The following is a 16,982-nucleotide window of genomic DNA, read 5'->3' as shown; positions in this document are numbered from 1 at the left end:
AGGTGATAGTCAAGGTACCTCTTCTACAACAAGGGAAGGGGTATTATTCCACTCTTTTTGTGGTACCGAAGCCGGATGGCTCGGTAAGGCCTATTCTAAATCTGAAGTCCTTGAACCTGTACATAAAGAAGTCCAAGTTCAAGATGGAGTCACTCAGAGCAGTGATAGCGAACCTGGAAGAAGGGGACTTTATGGTATCCTTGGACATCAAGGATGCGTATCTCCACGTTCCAATTACCCCTCACACCAGGGGTACCTCAGGTTCGTTGTACAAAACTGTCACTATCAGTTTCAGACGCTGCCGATTGGTTTGTCCACGGCACCTCGGGTCTTTACAAAGGTAATGGCCGAGATAATATTTCTTCTTCGAAGAAAAGGCGTATTAATTATCCCATACTTGGACGATCTCCTAATAAGGGCAAGGTCCAGAGAACAGCTAGAGATGGGTTTAGCACTATCTCAAGAGGTGCTAAAGCAGCACGGATGGATTCTGAATATTCCAAAATCCCAATTAATGCCGACAACTCGTCTGCTGTTCCTGGGGATGATTCTGGACACAGTTCAGAAAAAGGTTTTTCTTCCCGAAGAAAAAGCCAAGGAGTTATCTGACCTGGTCAGGAACCTCCTAAAACCAGGAAAGGTGTCTGTACATCAATGCACAAGAGTCCTGGGAAAAAATGGTAGCTTCTTACGAAGCAATCCCTTTCGGCAGATTCCATGCAAAGGGATCTGTTGGACAAATGGTCAGGGTCGCATCTTCAGATGCACCTGCGGATAACCCTGTCGCCGAGGACAAGGGTATCCCTTCTGTGGTGGTTGCAGGAGGCTCATCTATTGGAGGGCCGCAGATTCGGCATGCAGGATTGGATCCTGGTGACCACGGAGGCCAGCCTGAGAGGCTGGGGAGCAGTCACACAGGGAAGAAATTTCCAGGGAGTGTGGTCGAGCCTGAAAAAGTCTCTTCACATAAGCATTCTGGAACTAAGAGCAATCTACAATGCTCTAAGCCAGGCGGAACCTCTGCTTCAAGGAAGACCGGTGTTGATCCAGTCGGACAACATCACGGCAGTCGCCCATGTAAACAGACAGGGCGGCACAAGAAGCAGGAGGGCAATGGCAGAAGCTGCCAGGATCCTTCGCTGGGCGGAGAATCACGTGATAGCACTGTCAGCAGTATTCATCCCGGGCGTGGACAACTGGGAAGCAGACTTCCTCAGCAGACACGACCTTCACCCGGGAGAGTGGGGACTTCATCCAGAAGTTTTCCACATGCTATTAAACCGTTGGGTAAAACCAATGGTGGACATGATGGCGTCTCGCCTCAACAAAACACTGGACAGGTATTGCGCCAGGTCAAGAGATCCGCAGGCAATAGCTGTGGACGCGCTGGTAACACCTTGGGTGTACCAGTCGGTATATGTATTTCCTCCTCTGCCTCTCATACCAAAGGTATTGAGGATTATACGGCAAAGAGGAGTAAGACTAGTGGCTCCGGATTGGCCAAGAAGGACTTGGTACCCGGAACTTCAAGAGATGGTCACGGACGATCCGTGGCCTCTACTTCTGAGAAGGGACCTGCTTCAGCAGGGTACTTGTCTTTTTCAAGAATTACCGCGGCTGCGTTTGACGGCATGGCGTTTGAATGCCAGATCCTAAAAGGAAAAGGCATTCCAGAAGAAGTCATTCCTACCTTGATAAAGGCAAGGAAGGAAGTCACCGCGAAGCATTATCGCCGTATTTGGCGAAAATATGTTGCGTGGTGCGAGCAGCGGAGTGCTCCGATGGAGGAATTTCAACTGGGTCGTTTTCCTACATTTCCTGCAATCAGGATTGTCTATGGGTCTCAAATTGGGATCTATTAAGGTTCAAATTTCGGCCCTATCAATATTCTTCCAAAAAGAATTGGCCTCAGTCCCTGAGGTCCAGATTTTTATCAAAGGAGTACTGCATATACAGCCTCCTGTGGTGCCTAAGGTGGCACCGTGGGATCTAAATGTAGTTTTAGATTTCCTCAAATCCAATTGGTTTGAACCACTAAAGAATGTGGATTTGAAATATCTCACATGGAAAGTGACTATGTTACTGGCCCTGGCTTCGGCCGGGAGAGTATCTGAACTGGCGGCTTTGTTTTATAAAAGCCCTTATTTAATTTTCCATTCGACATAGGGCAGAGCTGCGGACGCGTCCGCATTTTCTCCCTAAGGTGGTATCAGCGTTTCACCTGAACCAGCCTATTGTAGTGCCTGCGGCTACAGACGACTTGAAGGACTCCAAGTTGTTGGACGTTGTCAGAGCCTTAAAAATATACATTTAGAGGACGGCTGGAGTCAGAAAATCTGACTCGCTGTTTATACTGTATGCACCCAACAAGTTGGGTGCACCTGCTTCTAAGCAGTCGATTGCTCGTTGGATTTGTAACAAAATTCAACTTGTACATTCTGTGGCAGGCCTGCCACAGCCTAAATCTGTTAAGGCCCATTCCGCAAGGAAGGTGGGCTCATCTTGGGCGGCTGCCCGAGGGGTCTCGGCATTACAACTCTGCCGAGCAGCTACGTGGTCAGGGGAGAACACGTTTGTAAATTTTTACAAATTTGATACCCTGGCAAAGGAGGACCTGGAGTTCTCTCATTCGGTGCTGCAGAGTCATCCGCACTCTCCCGCCCGTTTGGGAGCTTTGGTATAATCCCCATGGTCCTTTCAGGAACCCCAGCATCCACTTAGGACGATAGAGAAAATAAGAATTTACTTACCGATAATTCTATTTCTCGGAGTCCGTAGTGGATGCTGGGCGCCCATCCCAAGTGCGGATTATCTGCAATACTTGTACATAGTTATTGTTAACTAATTCGGGTTATTGTTTAGGAAGCCATCTTTCAGAGGCTCCTCTGTTATCATACTGTTAACTGGGTTTAGATCACAAGTTGTACGGTGTGATTGGTGTGGCTGGTATGAGTCTTACCCGGGATTCAAAATCCTCCCTTTTTGTGTACGCTCGTCCGGGCACAGTACCTAACTGGAGTCTGGAGGAGGGTCATAGGGGGAGGAGCCAGTACACACCACCTGACCTGTAAAAGCTTTACTTTTGTGCCCTGTCTCCTGCGGAGCCGCTATTCCCCATGGTCCTTTCAGGAACCCCAGCATCCACTACGGACTCCGAGAAATAGAATTATCGGTAAGTAAATTCTTATTATAGTAACCCAGGGATACAAGTTAGAGTTTCAAGACGTGCCCCCTCACCGATTTTTTTTTTTTTTTTTTTTTTAAATTGGCCTTGTCAGCTTCTCTTCCAGAAAGGGAGATAGTAAGCGCTGCGATACTAAAGTTGTGTCAAACTCAAGCGATTGTCACGGTACCCCCGTCTCAACAGGGGGAAGGTTTTTATTCGAGCCTGTTCGTGGTCCTGAAGCCGGATGGCTCAGTCAAACCGATTCTAAACCTAAAATCCCTCAATTTCTTTCCAAAAAAATTCAAGTTCAAGATGGAGTCTCTACGAGCAGTGATCTCCAGTCTGGAGGAGAGGGATTTTATGGTGTTGGTCGACATAAAAGATGCCTACTTACATGTCCCCATATATCCTCCACATCAAGCTTACCTGAGATTTGCTGTGCAGGATTGTCATTACCAATTTCAGACATTGCCGTTTGGTCTGTCCACAGCTCCAAGGATTTTCACTAAAGTAATGGCGGAAATGATGGTTCTCCTGCGCAAGCAGGGAATCACAATTATCCCGTACTTGGACGATCTCATAAAGGCGAGTTCCAAGGAGCAATTGTTGACGAATGTTGCCCTTTCACTGACGATTCTGTAACAACACGGTTGGCTCCTAAATTTGCCAAAATCACAGTTAGATCCAACAACATGGCTGTTCCTGGGTATGATTCTGGATACAGAATTAGAGTTTTTCTTCCAGTGGAAAAAGCTCTGGAAATACAGAACATGGTAAAACTGATTCTGAAAACAGCAAAGGTGTCAGTTCTTCAGTGCACTCGGTTGCTGGGGAAGATGGTGGCGGCCTACGAGGCTATTCCGTATGGCAGGTTCCGTGCCAGGGTGTTTCAATGGAACCTGCTGGACCAGTGGTCCGGGTCTCACCTGGACATGTACCGGAAAATAATTCTATCTCCCAGGACCAGAATTTCCCTTCTGTGGTGGCTGCACAGTTCTCGCCGCCTTGAGGAATGCAGGTTTGGGATTCAGGATTGGATCCTGGTGACCACAGATGCAAGCAGCCGAGGCTGGGGAGCAGTCACACAGGGAAGAAACTTTCAGGGAAAGTGGTCAAGCCAGGAAACTTGTCTACACATAAACATTCTGGAATTAAGAGCCATCTACAATGGCATACTGCAAGCAGAACATCTTCTTCGAGGTCTGCCGGTCTTGATTCAGTCAGACAACGTGACAGCAGTGGCGTACATAAACCGCCAAGGCGGAACAAAGAGCAGAGCAGCGATGGCTGAGGCCACGCCGCTGGGCGGAAAGACATGCCAGCGGTCTTCATTCCAGGTGTGGACAACTGGGAAGCAGACTTCCTCAGCAGACACGATCTCCATCCAGGAGTGGGGTCTTCATCAAGAGGTCTTTGCAGAAGTGACAAGTCGTTGGGGAGTTCCTCAAGTGGACATGATGGCGTCCCGCCTCAACAAGAAACATCAGAGATATTGTTCCAGGTCAAGGGACCCTCAAGCGATAGCGGGGGACGCCCTAGTGACAACGTGGGTGTTTCAGTCGGTCTATGTGTTACCTCCACTTCCGCTCATTCCAAAGGTGATAAAAATTATAAGAACAACAAGGATTCAGGCGATCCTCCTTGTTCCGGATTGGCCAAAAAGGGCCTGGTATCCAGATCTTCAGGAGTTGCTCAAGATCCCTGGCCTCTTTCTCTTCGGGAGGACCTGTTACAACAGGGGCCGTGCGTGTATCAGGACTTACTGCGGCTGCGTTTGACGGCGTGACGGTTGAACGCCAAATACTAGCCCCGAAAGGGTATTCCCAGTGAAGTCATTCCTACGCTTCTTCAGGCTAGAAAAGAAGTAACGGCAAAGCTTTACCATCGTATTTGGAGAAAGTGTGTGTTGGTGTGAATCCAAGAAGGCTCCTACGGAAGAATTTCACCTGGGGCGTTTGCTCCATTTCCTACAAGCAGGTGTGGATGCGGGCCTAAAGATAGGATCTATTAAAGTACAGATTTCGGCCTTGTCGATCTTTTTTCAAAAAGAATTGGCCTCCCTTCCAGAAGTTCAGACCTCGTAAAAGGCGTGCTGCACATCCAACCTCCCTTTGTGCCCCCAGTGGCACCATGGGACCTTAATGTGGTGGTCCAATTCGTGCAATCACATTGGTTTGAACCTTTGCGCAAGGTTGAGTTAAAATTCCTTACTTTGAAAGTGGTCATGTTGTTGGCCTTGGCGTCTGCAAGGCAAGTGTCTGAGTTGGCGGCTTTATCTCACAAAAGCCCATATTTGATTTTCCATGCTGATAGAGCGGAGTTGCGAACTCGTCGGCAATTTCTGCAAAAAGTGGTTTCATCATTTCATGTGAACCAGCCAATTGTGGTGCCAGTGGCTACTGACACCTTGGCGGAGTCAGTCTCTCGATGTGGTCAGAGCTTTGAAGATCTATGTCGCCAGAACGGCGCAGATTAGGAAAACAGAGGCTCTGTTTGTCCTGTGGGCTCCCAACAAGATTGGGGCTCCTGCTTCCAAGCAGACTATTGCGCGCTGGATCTGTAATACGATTCAGCAGGCTCATTCTACGGCGGGATTGCTGTTACCGAAATCGGTGAAAGCCCATTACACTAGGAAGGTGGGCTCCTCTTGGGCGGCTGCCCGGGGAGTCTCGGCGTTACAACTTTGCCGAGCTGCTACTTGGTCGGGTTCAAACACCTTTGCGAAGTTTTACAAGTTTGATACCCTGGCTGAGGAGGACCTCTTGTTTGGTCAATCGGTGCTGCAGAGTCATCCGCGCACCCCCGCCCGATCTAGAGCTTTGGTATAAACCACATGGTTCTTGAAGCATCCTCTAGGACAGTGGTGGCCAACGCATGGCTCTTTCTTCATTCAAATGTGGCTCCCAACACTCAGTCACGTGACCACAAGAGATCTGTGTAAACCGCTGCACTCCAGCCAGACATGCAGCAGCACTACGTACACTGAGAACTGAGGGAGCCAAATACACAGGCGGGTGCTGGCTGGAGTGACACAGGCGGGTGCTGGCTGGAGTGACACAGGCGGGTGCTGGCTGGAGTGACACAGGCGGGTGCTGGCTGGAGTGACACAGGCGGGAACTGAAGTGTATTATGTGAATCTGGCTTTTCAATATATTTTATGCGGATCTGGCCTTTTCAATTATTTGATGTAGAAGTGGCTTTTTCATTGTATTTTATGTTGGATCTGGCTTTTTCAATGTATTTTATACCAGGGGCGTGGCCTAGCAGGCACAAGCTCACACCCCATTTTTGCAAGTGCTCCTTCGGCTCGAAGTCTGCTCCCTCTTTAATGTACCTAACAAGATTTCTTGGCTCTTTGTCTCTGACTGGTTGGCCACCCTTGCTCTAGGACGTATGAGAAAATAGGATTTTAATACCTACCGATAAATCCTTTTCTCTTAGTCCATAGAGGATGCTGGGCTCCCGTCCCAGTGCGGGCTGTTTCTGCAGTTTGATTATTGTTATGCTCATGTTATGTTGAATTCAGTCAATCTGTGACTGTTGTTGGTCATGCCGTTGCATGCGTTGTTGTTGAATGCCATGTTGTACGGCATGTTAGTGGTGTGAGCTGGTATGTATCGCACCTTAGTTTAAAATAATTTAATCGTTTTCCTCAATGTCCATCTCTCTGGGCACAGTTCCTATAACTGGAGTCTGGAGGAGGGGCATAGAGGGAGGAGTCAGTTCACACCCATTTGAAGTCTTATAGTGTGCCCATGTCTCCTGCGGATCCCATCTATACCCCATGGTTCTTGAAGCATCCTCTACGGACTAAGAGAAAAGGATTTACCGGTAGGTATTAAAATCCTATTTTCTCTAACGTCCTAAGTGGATGCTGGGGACTCCGTAAGGACCATGGGGAATAGCGGCTCCGCAGGAGACTGGGCACATCTAAAGAAAGCTTTAGGACTATCTGGTGTGCACTGGCTCCTCCCCCTATGACCCTCCTCCAAGCCTCAGTTAGATCTCTGTGCCCGAACGAGAAGGGTGCACACTAGGGGCTCTCCTGAGCTTCTTAGTGAAAGTTTTAGTTTAGGTTTTTTATTTTCAGGGAGACCTGCTGGCAACAGGCTCACTGCATCGAGGGACTAAGGGGAGAAGAAGCGAACTCACCTGCGTGCAGAGTGGATTGGGCTTCTTAGGCTACTGGACATTAGCTCCAGAGGGACGATCACAGGCCCAGCTTGGATGGGTCCCAGAGCCGCGCCGCCGCCCCCCTTACAGAGCCAGAAGGCAGAAGAGGTCCGGAAAATCGCCGGCAGAAGACGTCCTGTCTTCAACAAGGTAGCGCACAGCACTGCAGCTGTGCGCCATTGCTCTCAGCACACTTCACACTCCGGTCACTGAGGGTGCAGGGCGCTGGGGGGGGGCGCCCTGAGACGCAATAAAAACACCTTGGATGGCAAAAAAAAATGCATCACATATAGCTCCTGGGCTATATGGATGCATTTAACCCCTGCCAGAATACATAGAAAAACGGGAGATAAGGCCGCCGATAAGGGGGCGGAGCCTATGTCCTCAGCACACTGGTGCCATTTTCCCTCACAGCTCCGTTGGAGGGAAGCTCCCTGGCTCTCCCCTGCAGTCACTACACTACAGAAAGGGTTAAAAAAGAGAGGGGGGCACTAATTAGGCGCAGTATTAACTATACAGCAGCTATAAGGGGAAAAACACTTATATACGGTTATCCCTGTGTGTGTGTGTGTGTGTGTGTGTGTGTGTGTGTGTATGTATATATGTATATATATGTATATGTGTATATATATATATATATATATATATATATATGTATATGTGTATATGTATATGTGTGTGTGTGTGTGTGTGTGTGTGTGTGTGTGTATATATATATATATATATATATATATATATATATATATATATATATATATATATATATATATATATATATAGCGCTCTGGTGTGTGCTGGCAAACTCTCCCTCTGTCTCCCCAAAGGGCTAGTGGGGTCCTGTCCTCTATCAGAGCATTCCCTGTGTGTGTGCTGTATGTCGGTACTTTTGTGTCGACATGTATGAGGAGAAAAATGATGTGGAGACGGAGCAGATTGCCTGTAATAGTGATGTCACCCCCTAGGGGGTCGACACCTGAGTGGATGAACTGTTGGAAGAAATTACATGACAGTGTCAGCTCTGTATAAAAGACAGTGGTTGACATGAGACAGCCGGCTACTCAGCTTGTGCCTGTCCAGACGTCTCATAGGCCGTCAGGGGCTCTAAAGCGCCCATTACCTCAGATGGCAGATATAGACGCCGACACGGATACTGACTCCAGTGTCGACGGTGAAGAGACATATGTGACTTCCAGTAGGGCCACACGTTACATGATTGAGGCAATGAAAAATGTTTTACACATTTCTGATAATACGAGTACCACCAAAAAGGGGTATTATGTTCGGTGAGGAAAAACTACCTGTAGTTTTCCTGAATCTGAGAAATTAAATGAGGTGTGTGATGATGCGTGGGTTTCCCCCGATGATAACTGATAATTTCTAAAATGTTATTGGCATTATATCCTTTCCCGCCAGAGGTTAGGGTGCGTTGGGAAACACCCCCTAGGGTGGATAAAGCGCTCACACGCTTGTAAGGGCTCTACCCTCTCCTGAGATGGCCGCCCTTAAGGATCCTGCTGATAAAAAGCAGGAGGGTATCCTAAAATGTATTTACACACATACTGGTGTTATACTGCGACCAGCAATCGCCTCAGCCTGGATGTGCAGTGCTGGGTTGGCGTGGTCGGATTCCCTGACTGAAAATATTGATACCCTAGATAGGGACAGTATATTTTTGCCTATAGAGCATTTAAAAGATGCATTTCTATATATGCGTGATGCACAGCGGAATATTTGCCGACTGGCATCAAGTCTAAGTGCGTTGTCCATTTCTACCAGTAGAGGGTTATGGACACGTCAGTGGTCAGGTGATGCGTATTTCAAACGGCTTTTGGAAGTGTTGCCTTATTAAGGGGAGGAGTTATTTGGGGTCGGTCTTTCAGACCTGGTGGCCACGGCAACAGCTGGGAAATCCACGTTTGTACCCCAGGTCGCCTCTCAACATGAGAAGACGCCGTATTATCAGGCGCAGTCTTTTCGTGGACAAGCGGGCAAAAGGTTCCTCATTTCTGCCCCGTGACAGAGGGAGAGGAAAAAGGCTGCAGAAATCAGCCAGTTCCCAGGAACAGAAACCCTCTCCCGCCTCTGCCAAGCCCTCATTATACGCTGGGGCTTTACAAGCAGAATCAGGCACGGTGGGGGGCCCGTCTCAATGAATTTCAGCGCGCAGTGGGCTCACTCGCTAGTAGACCCCTGGATCCTTCAGGTGATATCTCAGGGGTACAAATTAGAATTCGAGACGTCTCCCCCTCGCCGTTTCCTAAAGTCGGCTTTACCGATGTCTCCTTCTGACACGGAGACAGTTTTGGAAGCCATTCACAAGCTGTATTCCCAGCAGGTGATAATCAAGATACCCCTCCTGCAACAGGGAACGGGGTATTATTCCACACTGTTGTGGTACCGAAGCCGGACGGCTCGGTGAGACCGATTCTAAATCAAAAATCTTTGAACACTTACATACAGAGGTTCAAATTCAAGATTGAGTCACTCAGAGCAGTGATTGCGAACCTGGAAGAAGGGGACTACATGATGTCTCGGGACATCAAGGATGCTTACCTTCGTGTCAAAATTTACCCTTCTCACCAAGGGTACCTCAGGTTTATGGTACAGAACTGTCACTATCAGTTCAGACGCTGCCGTATGGATGGTCCACGGCACCCCGGGTCTTTACCAAGGTAATGGCCGAAATGATGATATTCCTTCGAAGGAAGGGAATTTTAGTTATCCCTTACTTGGACAATTCCCTGATAAGGGTAAGATCCAGGGAACAGTTGGAGGTCGGTGTAGCACTATCTCAGGTAGTGTTGCGGCAGCACGATTGGATTCTCAATATTCCAAAATCGCAGCTGGTTCCGACGACTTGTCTTCTGTTCCTAGGGATGATCCTGGACACAGTCCAGAAAAAGGTGTTTCTCCCGGAGGAGAAAGCCAGGGAGTTATCCGAGCTAGTCAGGAACATCCTAAAACCGAGCCAAGTCTCAGTGCATCAATGCACAAGGGTTCTGGGTAAAATGGTGGCTTCCTACGAAGCAATCCCATTCGGCAGATTCCACGCAAGAACTTTCCAGTGGGACCTGCTGGACAAATGGTCCGGGTCGCATCTTCAGATGCATCAGCGGATAACCCTGTCACCAAGGACAAGGGTGTCCCTCCTGTGGTGGTTGCAGAGTGCTCATCTTCTAGAGGGCCGCAGATTCGGCATTCAGGACTGGGTCCTGGTGACCACGGATGCCAGCCTGCGAGGCTGGGGAGCAGTCACACAGGGAAGGAATATCCAGGGCTTATGGTCAAGCCTGGAGACATCACTTCACATAAATATCCTGAAGCTAAGGGACATTTACAATGCTCTAAGCTTAGCAAGACCTCTGCTTCAAGGTCAGCCGGTGTTGATCCAGTCGGACAACATCACGGCAGTCACCCACGTAAACAGACAGGGTGGCACAAGAAGCAGGAGGGCAATGGCAGAAGCTGCAAGGATTCTTTGCTGGGCGGAAAATCATGTGATAGCACTGTCGGCAGTATTCATTCCGGGAGTGGACAACTGGGAAGCAGACTTCCTCAGCACGACCTCCACCCGGGAGAGTGGGGACTTCACCCAGAAGTATTCCACATGATTATAAACCGTTGGGAAAAACTCGACCGGTATTGCGCCAGGTCCAGGGACCCTCAGGCAATAGCTGTAGACGCTCTGGTAACACCGTGGGTGTACCAGTCAGGGTATGTGTTCCCTCCTCTGCCTCTCATACCCAAGGTACTGAGATTGATAAGATGGAGAGGAGTAAGCACTATATTCGTGGCTCCGGATTGGCCAAGAAGGACTTGGTAACCGGAACTTCAAGAGATGCTCACGGAGGATCCGTGGCCTCTACCTCTAAGAAGGGACCTGCTCCAGCAAGGACCCTGTCTGTTCCAAGACTTACCGCGGCTGCGTTTGACGGCTTAGCGGTTGAACGCCGGATCCTGAAGGAAAAAAGGCATTCCGGATGAAGTCATCCCTATCCTGATCAAAGCCAGGAAGGATGTAACCGCAAAAACATTATCACCGCAATTGGCGAAAATATGTTGCGTGGTGCGAGGCCAGTAAGGCCCGATGGAGGAAATTCAACTGGGTCGATTCCTACATTTCCTGCAAACAGGAGTGTCTATGGGCCTGAAATTGGGGTCCATTAAGGTTCAAATTTCTGCCCTGTCAATTTTCTTCCAAAAAGAACTAGCTTCAGTCCCTGAAGTTCAGACGTTTGTAAAAGGGGTACTGCATATACAGCCTCCTTTTGTGCCTCCAGTGGCACTTTGGGATCTCAATGTAGTTTTGGGTTCCAAAAGTCACATTGGTTTGAACCACTTAAATCTGTGGAGTTAAAATATCTCACATGGAAAATGGTCATGCTGTTGGCCCTGGCCTGGGCCAGGCGCGTGTCAGAATTGGCGGCTTTATCCTGAAAAAGCCCTTATCTGATTTTCCATTCGGACAGGGCGGAATTGAGGACTCGTCCTCAGTTTCTCCCTAAGGTGGTTTCAGCGTTTCACCTGAACCAACCTATTTGTGGTGCCTGCGGCTACTAGGGACTTGGAGGACTCCAAGTTGCTAGACGTTGTCAGGGCCCTGAAAATATATGTTTCCAGGACGGCTGGAGTCAGGAAATCTGACTCGCTGTTTATCCTGTATACACCCAACAAGCTGGGTGCTCCTGCTTCTAAGCAGACTATTGCTCGTTGGATTTGTAGTACAATTCAGCTTGCACATTCTGTGGCAGGCCTGCCACAGCCAAAAATCTGTAAATGCCCACTCCACAAGGAAGGTGGGCTCATCTTGGGCGGCTGCCCGAGGGGTCTCGGCTTTACAACTTTGCCGAGCAGCTACTTGGTCAGGAGCAAATACGTTTGTAAAATTCTACAAAATTGATATCCTGGCTGAGGAGGACCTGGAGTTCTCTCATTTGGTGCTGCAGAGTCATCCGCACTCTCCCGCCCGTTTGGGAGCTTTGGTATAATCCCCATGGTCCTTACGGAGTCCCCAGCATCCACTTAGGACGTTAGAGAAAATAAGAATTTACTTACCGATAATTCTATTTCTCATAGTCCGTAGTGGATGCTGGGCGCCCATCCCAAGTGCGGATTGTCTGCAATACTGGTACATAGTTATTGTTACCAAAAAATCGGGTTATTGCTGTAGTGAGCCATCTTTTCTAGAGGCTCCTCTGTTATCATGCTGTTAACTGGGTTCAGATCACAAGTTGTACGGTGTGATTGGTGTGGCTGGTATGAGTCTTACCCGGGATTCAAAATCCTTCCTTATTGTGTACGCTCGTCCGGGCACAGTATCCTAACTGAGGCTTGGAGGAGGGTCATAGGGGGAGGAGCCAGTGCACACCAGATAGTCCTAAAGCTTTCTTTAGATGTGCCCAGTCTCCTGCGGAGCCGCTATTCCCCATGGTCCTTACGGAGTCCCCAGCATCCACTACGGACTATGAGAAATAGAATTATCGGTAAGTAAATTCTTATTATTTTACTTATAAGAATATTTAAACCAAAAACGAGTTCTGTTGCGTTACAGTACTGAAAGATCGGGACCACTATTCTGGATATAGCTCCACAAACCCAACGTTTTTTGTTGCTGTTTATGTGTGTGTGCTAGTGTATTGGAGTTGCTATGTATACAAGTTGTTTTACAGCCTCACACCTTGATAACCTAATTCCCTCTTTGTGCATTTTGCAACATTACCTGTATTTTATTTATTTTTCTTACTGTTTTCAGAGCTTTAATGTAAATGCAGCCCCCCAACCCCTGTTTTACCGTTGCCTCCAATAGTTATTTAATCCCATGCTTGCTGTTTAATGTTGCTGCAATAAGTTCTGTACTTGTAACAATGTTTCAAATGTTTATTTGCTATTTGAGCCCTGCGCTTCTAAGGCATTTCCTTCTAAAAATTGTCGTTTTTGCAACTGCCTTACACAATGATTGTTTGAAGCTGACGGTAAATGTTCCCAAGCTGTGCAGTGTGTAGCAGAGCAAGTCCATCCAATGTACTTACATATTTATGGGACAGCTACATCCGCTGAGGCCAGAAAATCTCCGTCGACTGAGACCCTGACCTCTGCAATCCCACAAAAGAGGCAACACACCTCTGCTTTGGTAAGCGGAGACCATTGCTGCCCCCAAACGGTGTGCAGCCTTAGGTCTTTCCGAAAACACATACTGCACATACGGAGTATGGGTCCGGCTCAGCGTACTGAACATCTGTGCGTTGCCTTTTTGTACCCTAATAATGACTGCTCCAGAATCGAGCCCTATATGCTCTCCTGTTTCCCTTGCATTTCCGTTAGACTAGAAACTGCAAGTTGTAGATGACGCAAGTTAATTCTGCAGTGTGCGACCTGTGTGAAGTAGTGAAAAAAACATCCTGAACCCCTCCCCTAAAAAGGGCCAAATAAGATGATAGGGTGATGTAGGAGGCTTTTAGTGGCCATGTGCAAAGTATTGGGGGCAGATAAGTGGCGTCAATGGTTGATATTTGCAGCATTTATAAATGATGGATGGTGATAGACCGCATGTGTATTGCAGCAGATAAGTCTGTTTTCAGTTACAGTAACCTGTTCCTATGGCGATGTTTAAGTGTGTACTGTATATAAGAGTTCTGTATAAACAAAAAACACTTGGAGCTCCCATCTGTAAGCTCAGGAACCCCCTTACATTGTTACAACACCTCTACATACGGGAGGCACTCGATATACCAGCGACGGGATTCCGAGCACCAGCCAAATGTAGTACACCCCTACATACAATGGGTGGTCTTCAGTATGCCGCCTGTCGGGATCCCTCCGCACAGTATACCAGCGCCGGAATCCCGACAGCCGGCATACCAACACTTATTCTCCCTTGTGGGGGTCCACGACCCCCCTGGAGGGAGAATAAAATAGCGTGGCGCGCGCCACCGTGCCCGCAGCATGGCAAGTGCAGCGAGCCTGCAAGGGGCTCATTTGCGCTCGCCACACTGTCGGTATGCCGGCGGTTGGGCTCCCGGCGCCGGTATGCTGGTCGCCGGGAGCCCGACCGCTGGCATACCATACAACCCCGTACAATGTCCCACCTTATTTCTCTGTCTTAGCTGCCACTTACCGTCTCCTGATTACTGCAGCCCCTCATCAGTAAGCTGCAGCAGCTATGTGCAGCCGCCATTCTGCGGGCTGTACTGATAGGCTGTGAGAGTGCCGCTCACTGGCCTCCATAATGTCGCTGGAGGTTTCGTAGACCATCTCTTTATTGGTTTATCGCACAGTGATGGAAGACCTAATTTTATGTTTTTATGTTATTTGTAGCTTTTTATACATGCAACACTTATTTTATTTCTGGGGATACAAAAACTCCAGTGATCTGTATTTATATATGACTAGGAAATTGTATGTGACCTTGCTGGAATCATTTTCAGACCAAGCTCCACGAAGACCTCTGTGATAAAAGGACCTTAGCGACTATTGCCACCCATGATCTGCAGCTGGTGAAGGGGCCGCTGCTGTATGACGCCAGACCACCCAAGGAGTCCAAGGTGAGCTTGCCTTCATCTGTGTTGTGAGGAGGTTCTAGAGCAGGCATTCCCAACCATGGTCCTCAAGGCACACTAACAGGGCAGGTTTTAGGGATGTCCAGGCCTCAGCTCAGGTGACTTAATTAGTAGCTCACTTATTTTGATTTAACCATCTGTGCTGCAGCCTGGATATCACAAAAACCTGCACTGCACTGTTGGTGTGCCTTGAGGACCGTGGTTGGGAATGCCTGTTCTAGAGTGTCATTTTATAGTATGCTCTGTGTCATTTTATAGTATGCAAATTGTAAATGTTACTTCAATGCTGATTGGTTGCCATGGGCAACCTCTCCACTGGCGCACTTCTCCACTCTATTCACTGCTTAGTACATGTCACTCCCCCCCTTAGCAGGAATAAAGGATCAAATGAGTTGCTGCGTCGGGCATCAGGGGAAAACGGTTGGATCGGTACCCCCTCTTATCACGGTTGTAGTATGTCTGACCGGTGGTCAGGAAACCGCCGGTCAGCATACCGACGCCGGGATCCCGGCGGGGAGGGGCGAGTGCAGCAAGCCCCTTGCGGGCTAGGTGTCGCCACAGGTTCTATTCCCACTCTATGGGTGTCGTGGACACCCACGAGTGGAAATAGTCCCTGTTGGTCGGCATGCCGACCATCGGGATAGTGATGGGGCGGGATGTCGGTGGAGGTCATGTGACTATCACTATTGTACTTTCATTTTATTAGCAAAATGTGCCTGGTGCTAAAAACCATGGTAAAAAAAATAAACAATTTAGATTTTCTTTTTTTTTTTTTTTTTGCTTATTGCTGCTCAGTGAATAATTATAATAACAGTTTTATATGCTGTAGTGCAGGCGTGGCCAACCTGCTGCACTCTAGCTATTGTGAAACTACAAGTCCCAGCATGCTGTCACAATTTTGCTATTGGGTAATGCTAAAACTGTGGCAAGGCATGCTGGGATGTGTAGTTTTTAAAGCAGCTGGAGAGCCGCAGGTTGGCCAGGCCTGCTCTAGTGATGACATCTGCCTGTGCAAGACTCCCATAGAACAGAGACTTTTACTATTGGCGCTAACAATAATATTCTTCGTGCATGTAGCAAGACAAAACCCCCCTCTATTCTATTTGCTACATACACACAGATCTGCGGTAAATTATTGTTAAGCCGGGTACACACTAGGCGATTTCAGCCTGAAAAATAACGATAACTACTTAAATGTCGTTATTGTTTATTTTTACCCTGAAATCGTCCAGTGTGTATGGGGGTGATATTGGTGAGCGCTGTTCAGCAATCACCAGTATTGAGCTGACATGTACCTCAACCCGACGATGTCACTGAACGTTGGCGTTGAACGATAACGTTCAGTGTGTACCCACTATATCGCTGAATGTTATACCGTTCAACGATATAGTCGTCCATCGCCGGCAATCCGTAATCGCGTAGTGCAGAGGTTCTCAAATACGGTACTCGGGGCACCCCAACGGTCCAGGTTTTAAGTATTTCCATGGATCAGCACAGATGACTACATAAGATTGACCGAGGTAATTGTCACCTGTGGATAAGCATGGATATACTTAAAACCTGGACTGTTGGGGTGCCTTGAGGACTGCGTTTGAGAACCTCTGGCATAGTGTGTACCCACCTTTTAGCACCAGCTGCCAATATCTTTCAGTTTTGTATACATATGACATTAATATTGCCCCGCAGATGGTACCATGTATAATAGGAGTAAAACCGTGCGCAGGCATAGTTCTTCTGGCTAAGAGTCCCATAGAGATCCAGAGGGGACACAAACGTTTCCAAGTCTATAAATCCTTGATGTAGCGTGTGTATCCGTGGTATTGTTGCTGCCAGTTCATATGCTTCATGCGTTTGATTAGAAGAAAGTAGGAAGTTGGAGTAACAGAACTGCAGCAGAGTATTAACCTATGTGGAAATAGTAGAACGGTAAAGTTTCATTAGATAACTAAATGCCTTTTGTATATGAGGACTCTTCATTATACCTTAATCAGTGCCGACCGCTCCAACCTGGATCCGATCACCCCTCTCTCCTTACACCAGGCTGCATTTATAAGTACCTGGCGGCCGTCACCTGTACCTCCTGCTGT

At 48.1% G+C, this 16,982-nt stretch overlaps 1 protein-coding gene across 1 annotated transcript in view; it reads left to right on the top strand.

The window, feature by feature from the left end:
• Nucleotides 1-16,982, top strand: part of LRRC47 (leucine rich repeat containing 47) — a 54,782-nt gene that overhangs the window by 10,345 nt on the left and 27,455 nt on the right. Inside the window, exon 3 of the mRNA XM_063943579.1 lies at nt 14,764-14,880. Within this exon, the coding sequence (XP_063799649.1) occupies nt 14,764-14,880 (117 nt within the window). The remainder of the gene's footprint in view (nt 1-14,763; nt 14,881-16,982) is intronic.

This window comes from Pseudophryne corroboree, chromosome 10 (assembly GCF_028390025.1).
Source record: "Pseudophryne corroboree isolate aPseCor3 chromosome 10, aPseCor3.hap2, whole genome shotgun sequence".
Classification (NCBI taxonomy): domain Eukaryota; kingdom Metazoa; phylum Chordata; class Amphibia; order Anura; family Myobatrachidae; genus Pseudophryne; species Pseudophryne corroboree.
Note: the sequence above shows the minus strand (reverse complement) of the source record. Positions and strands in the feature narration are given on the sequence as shown.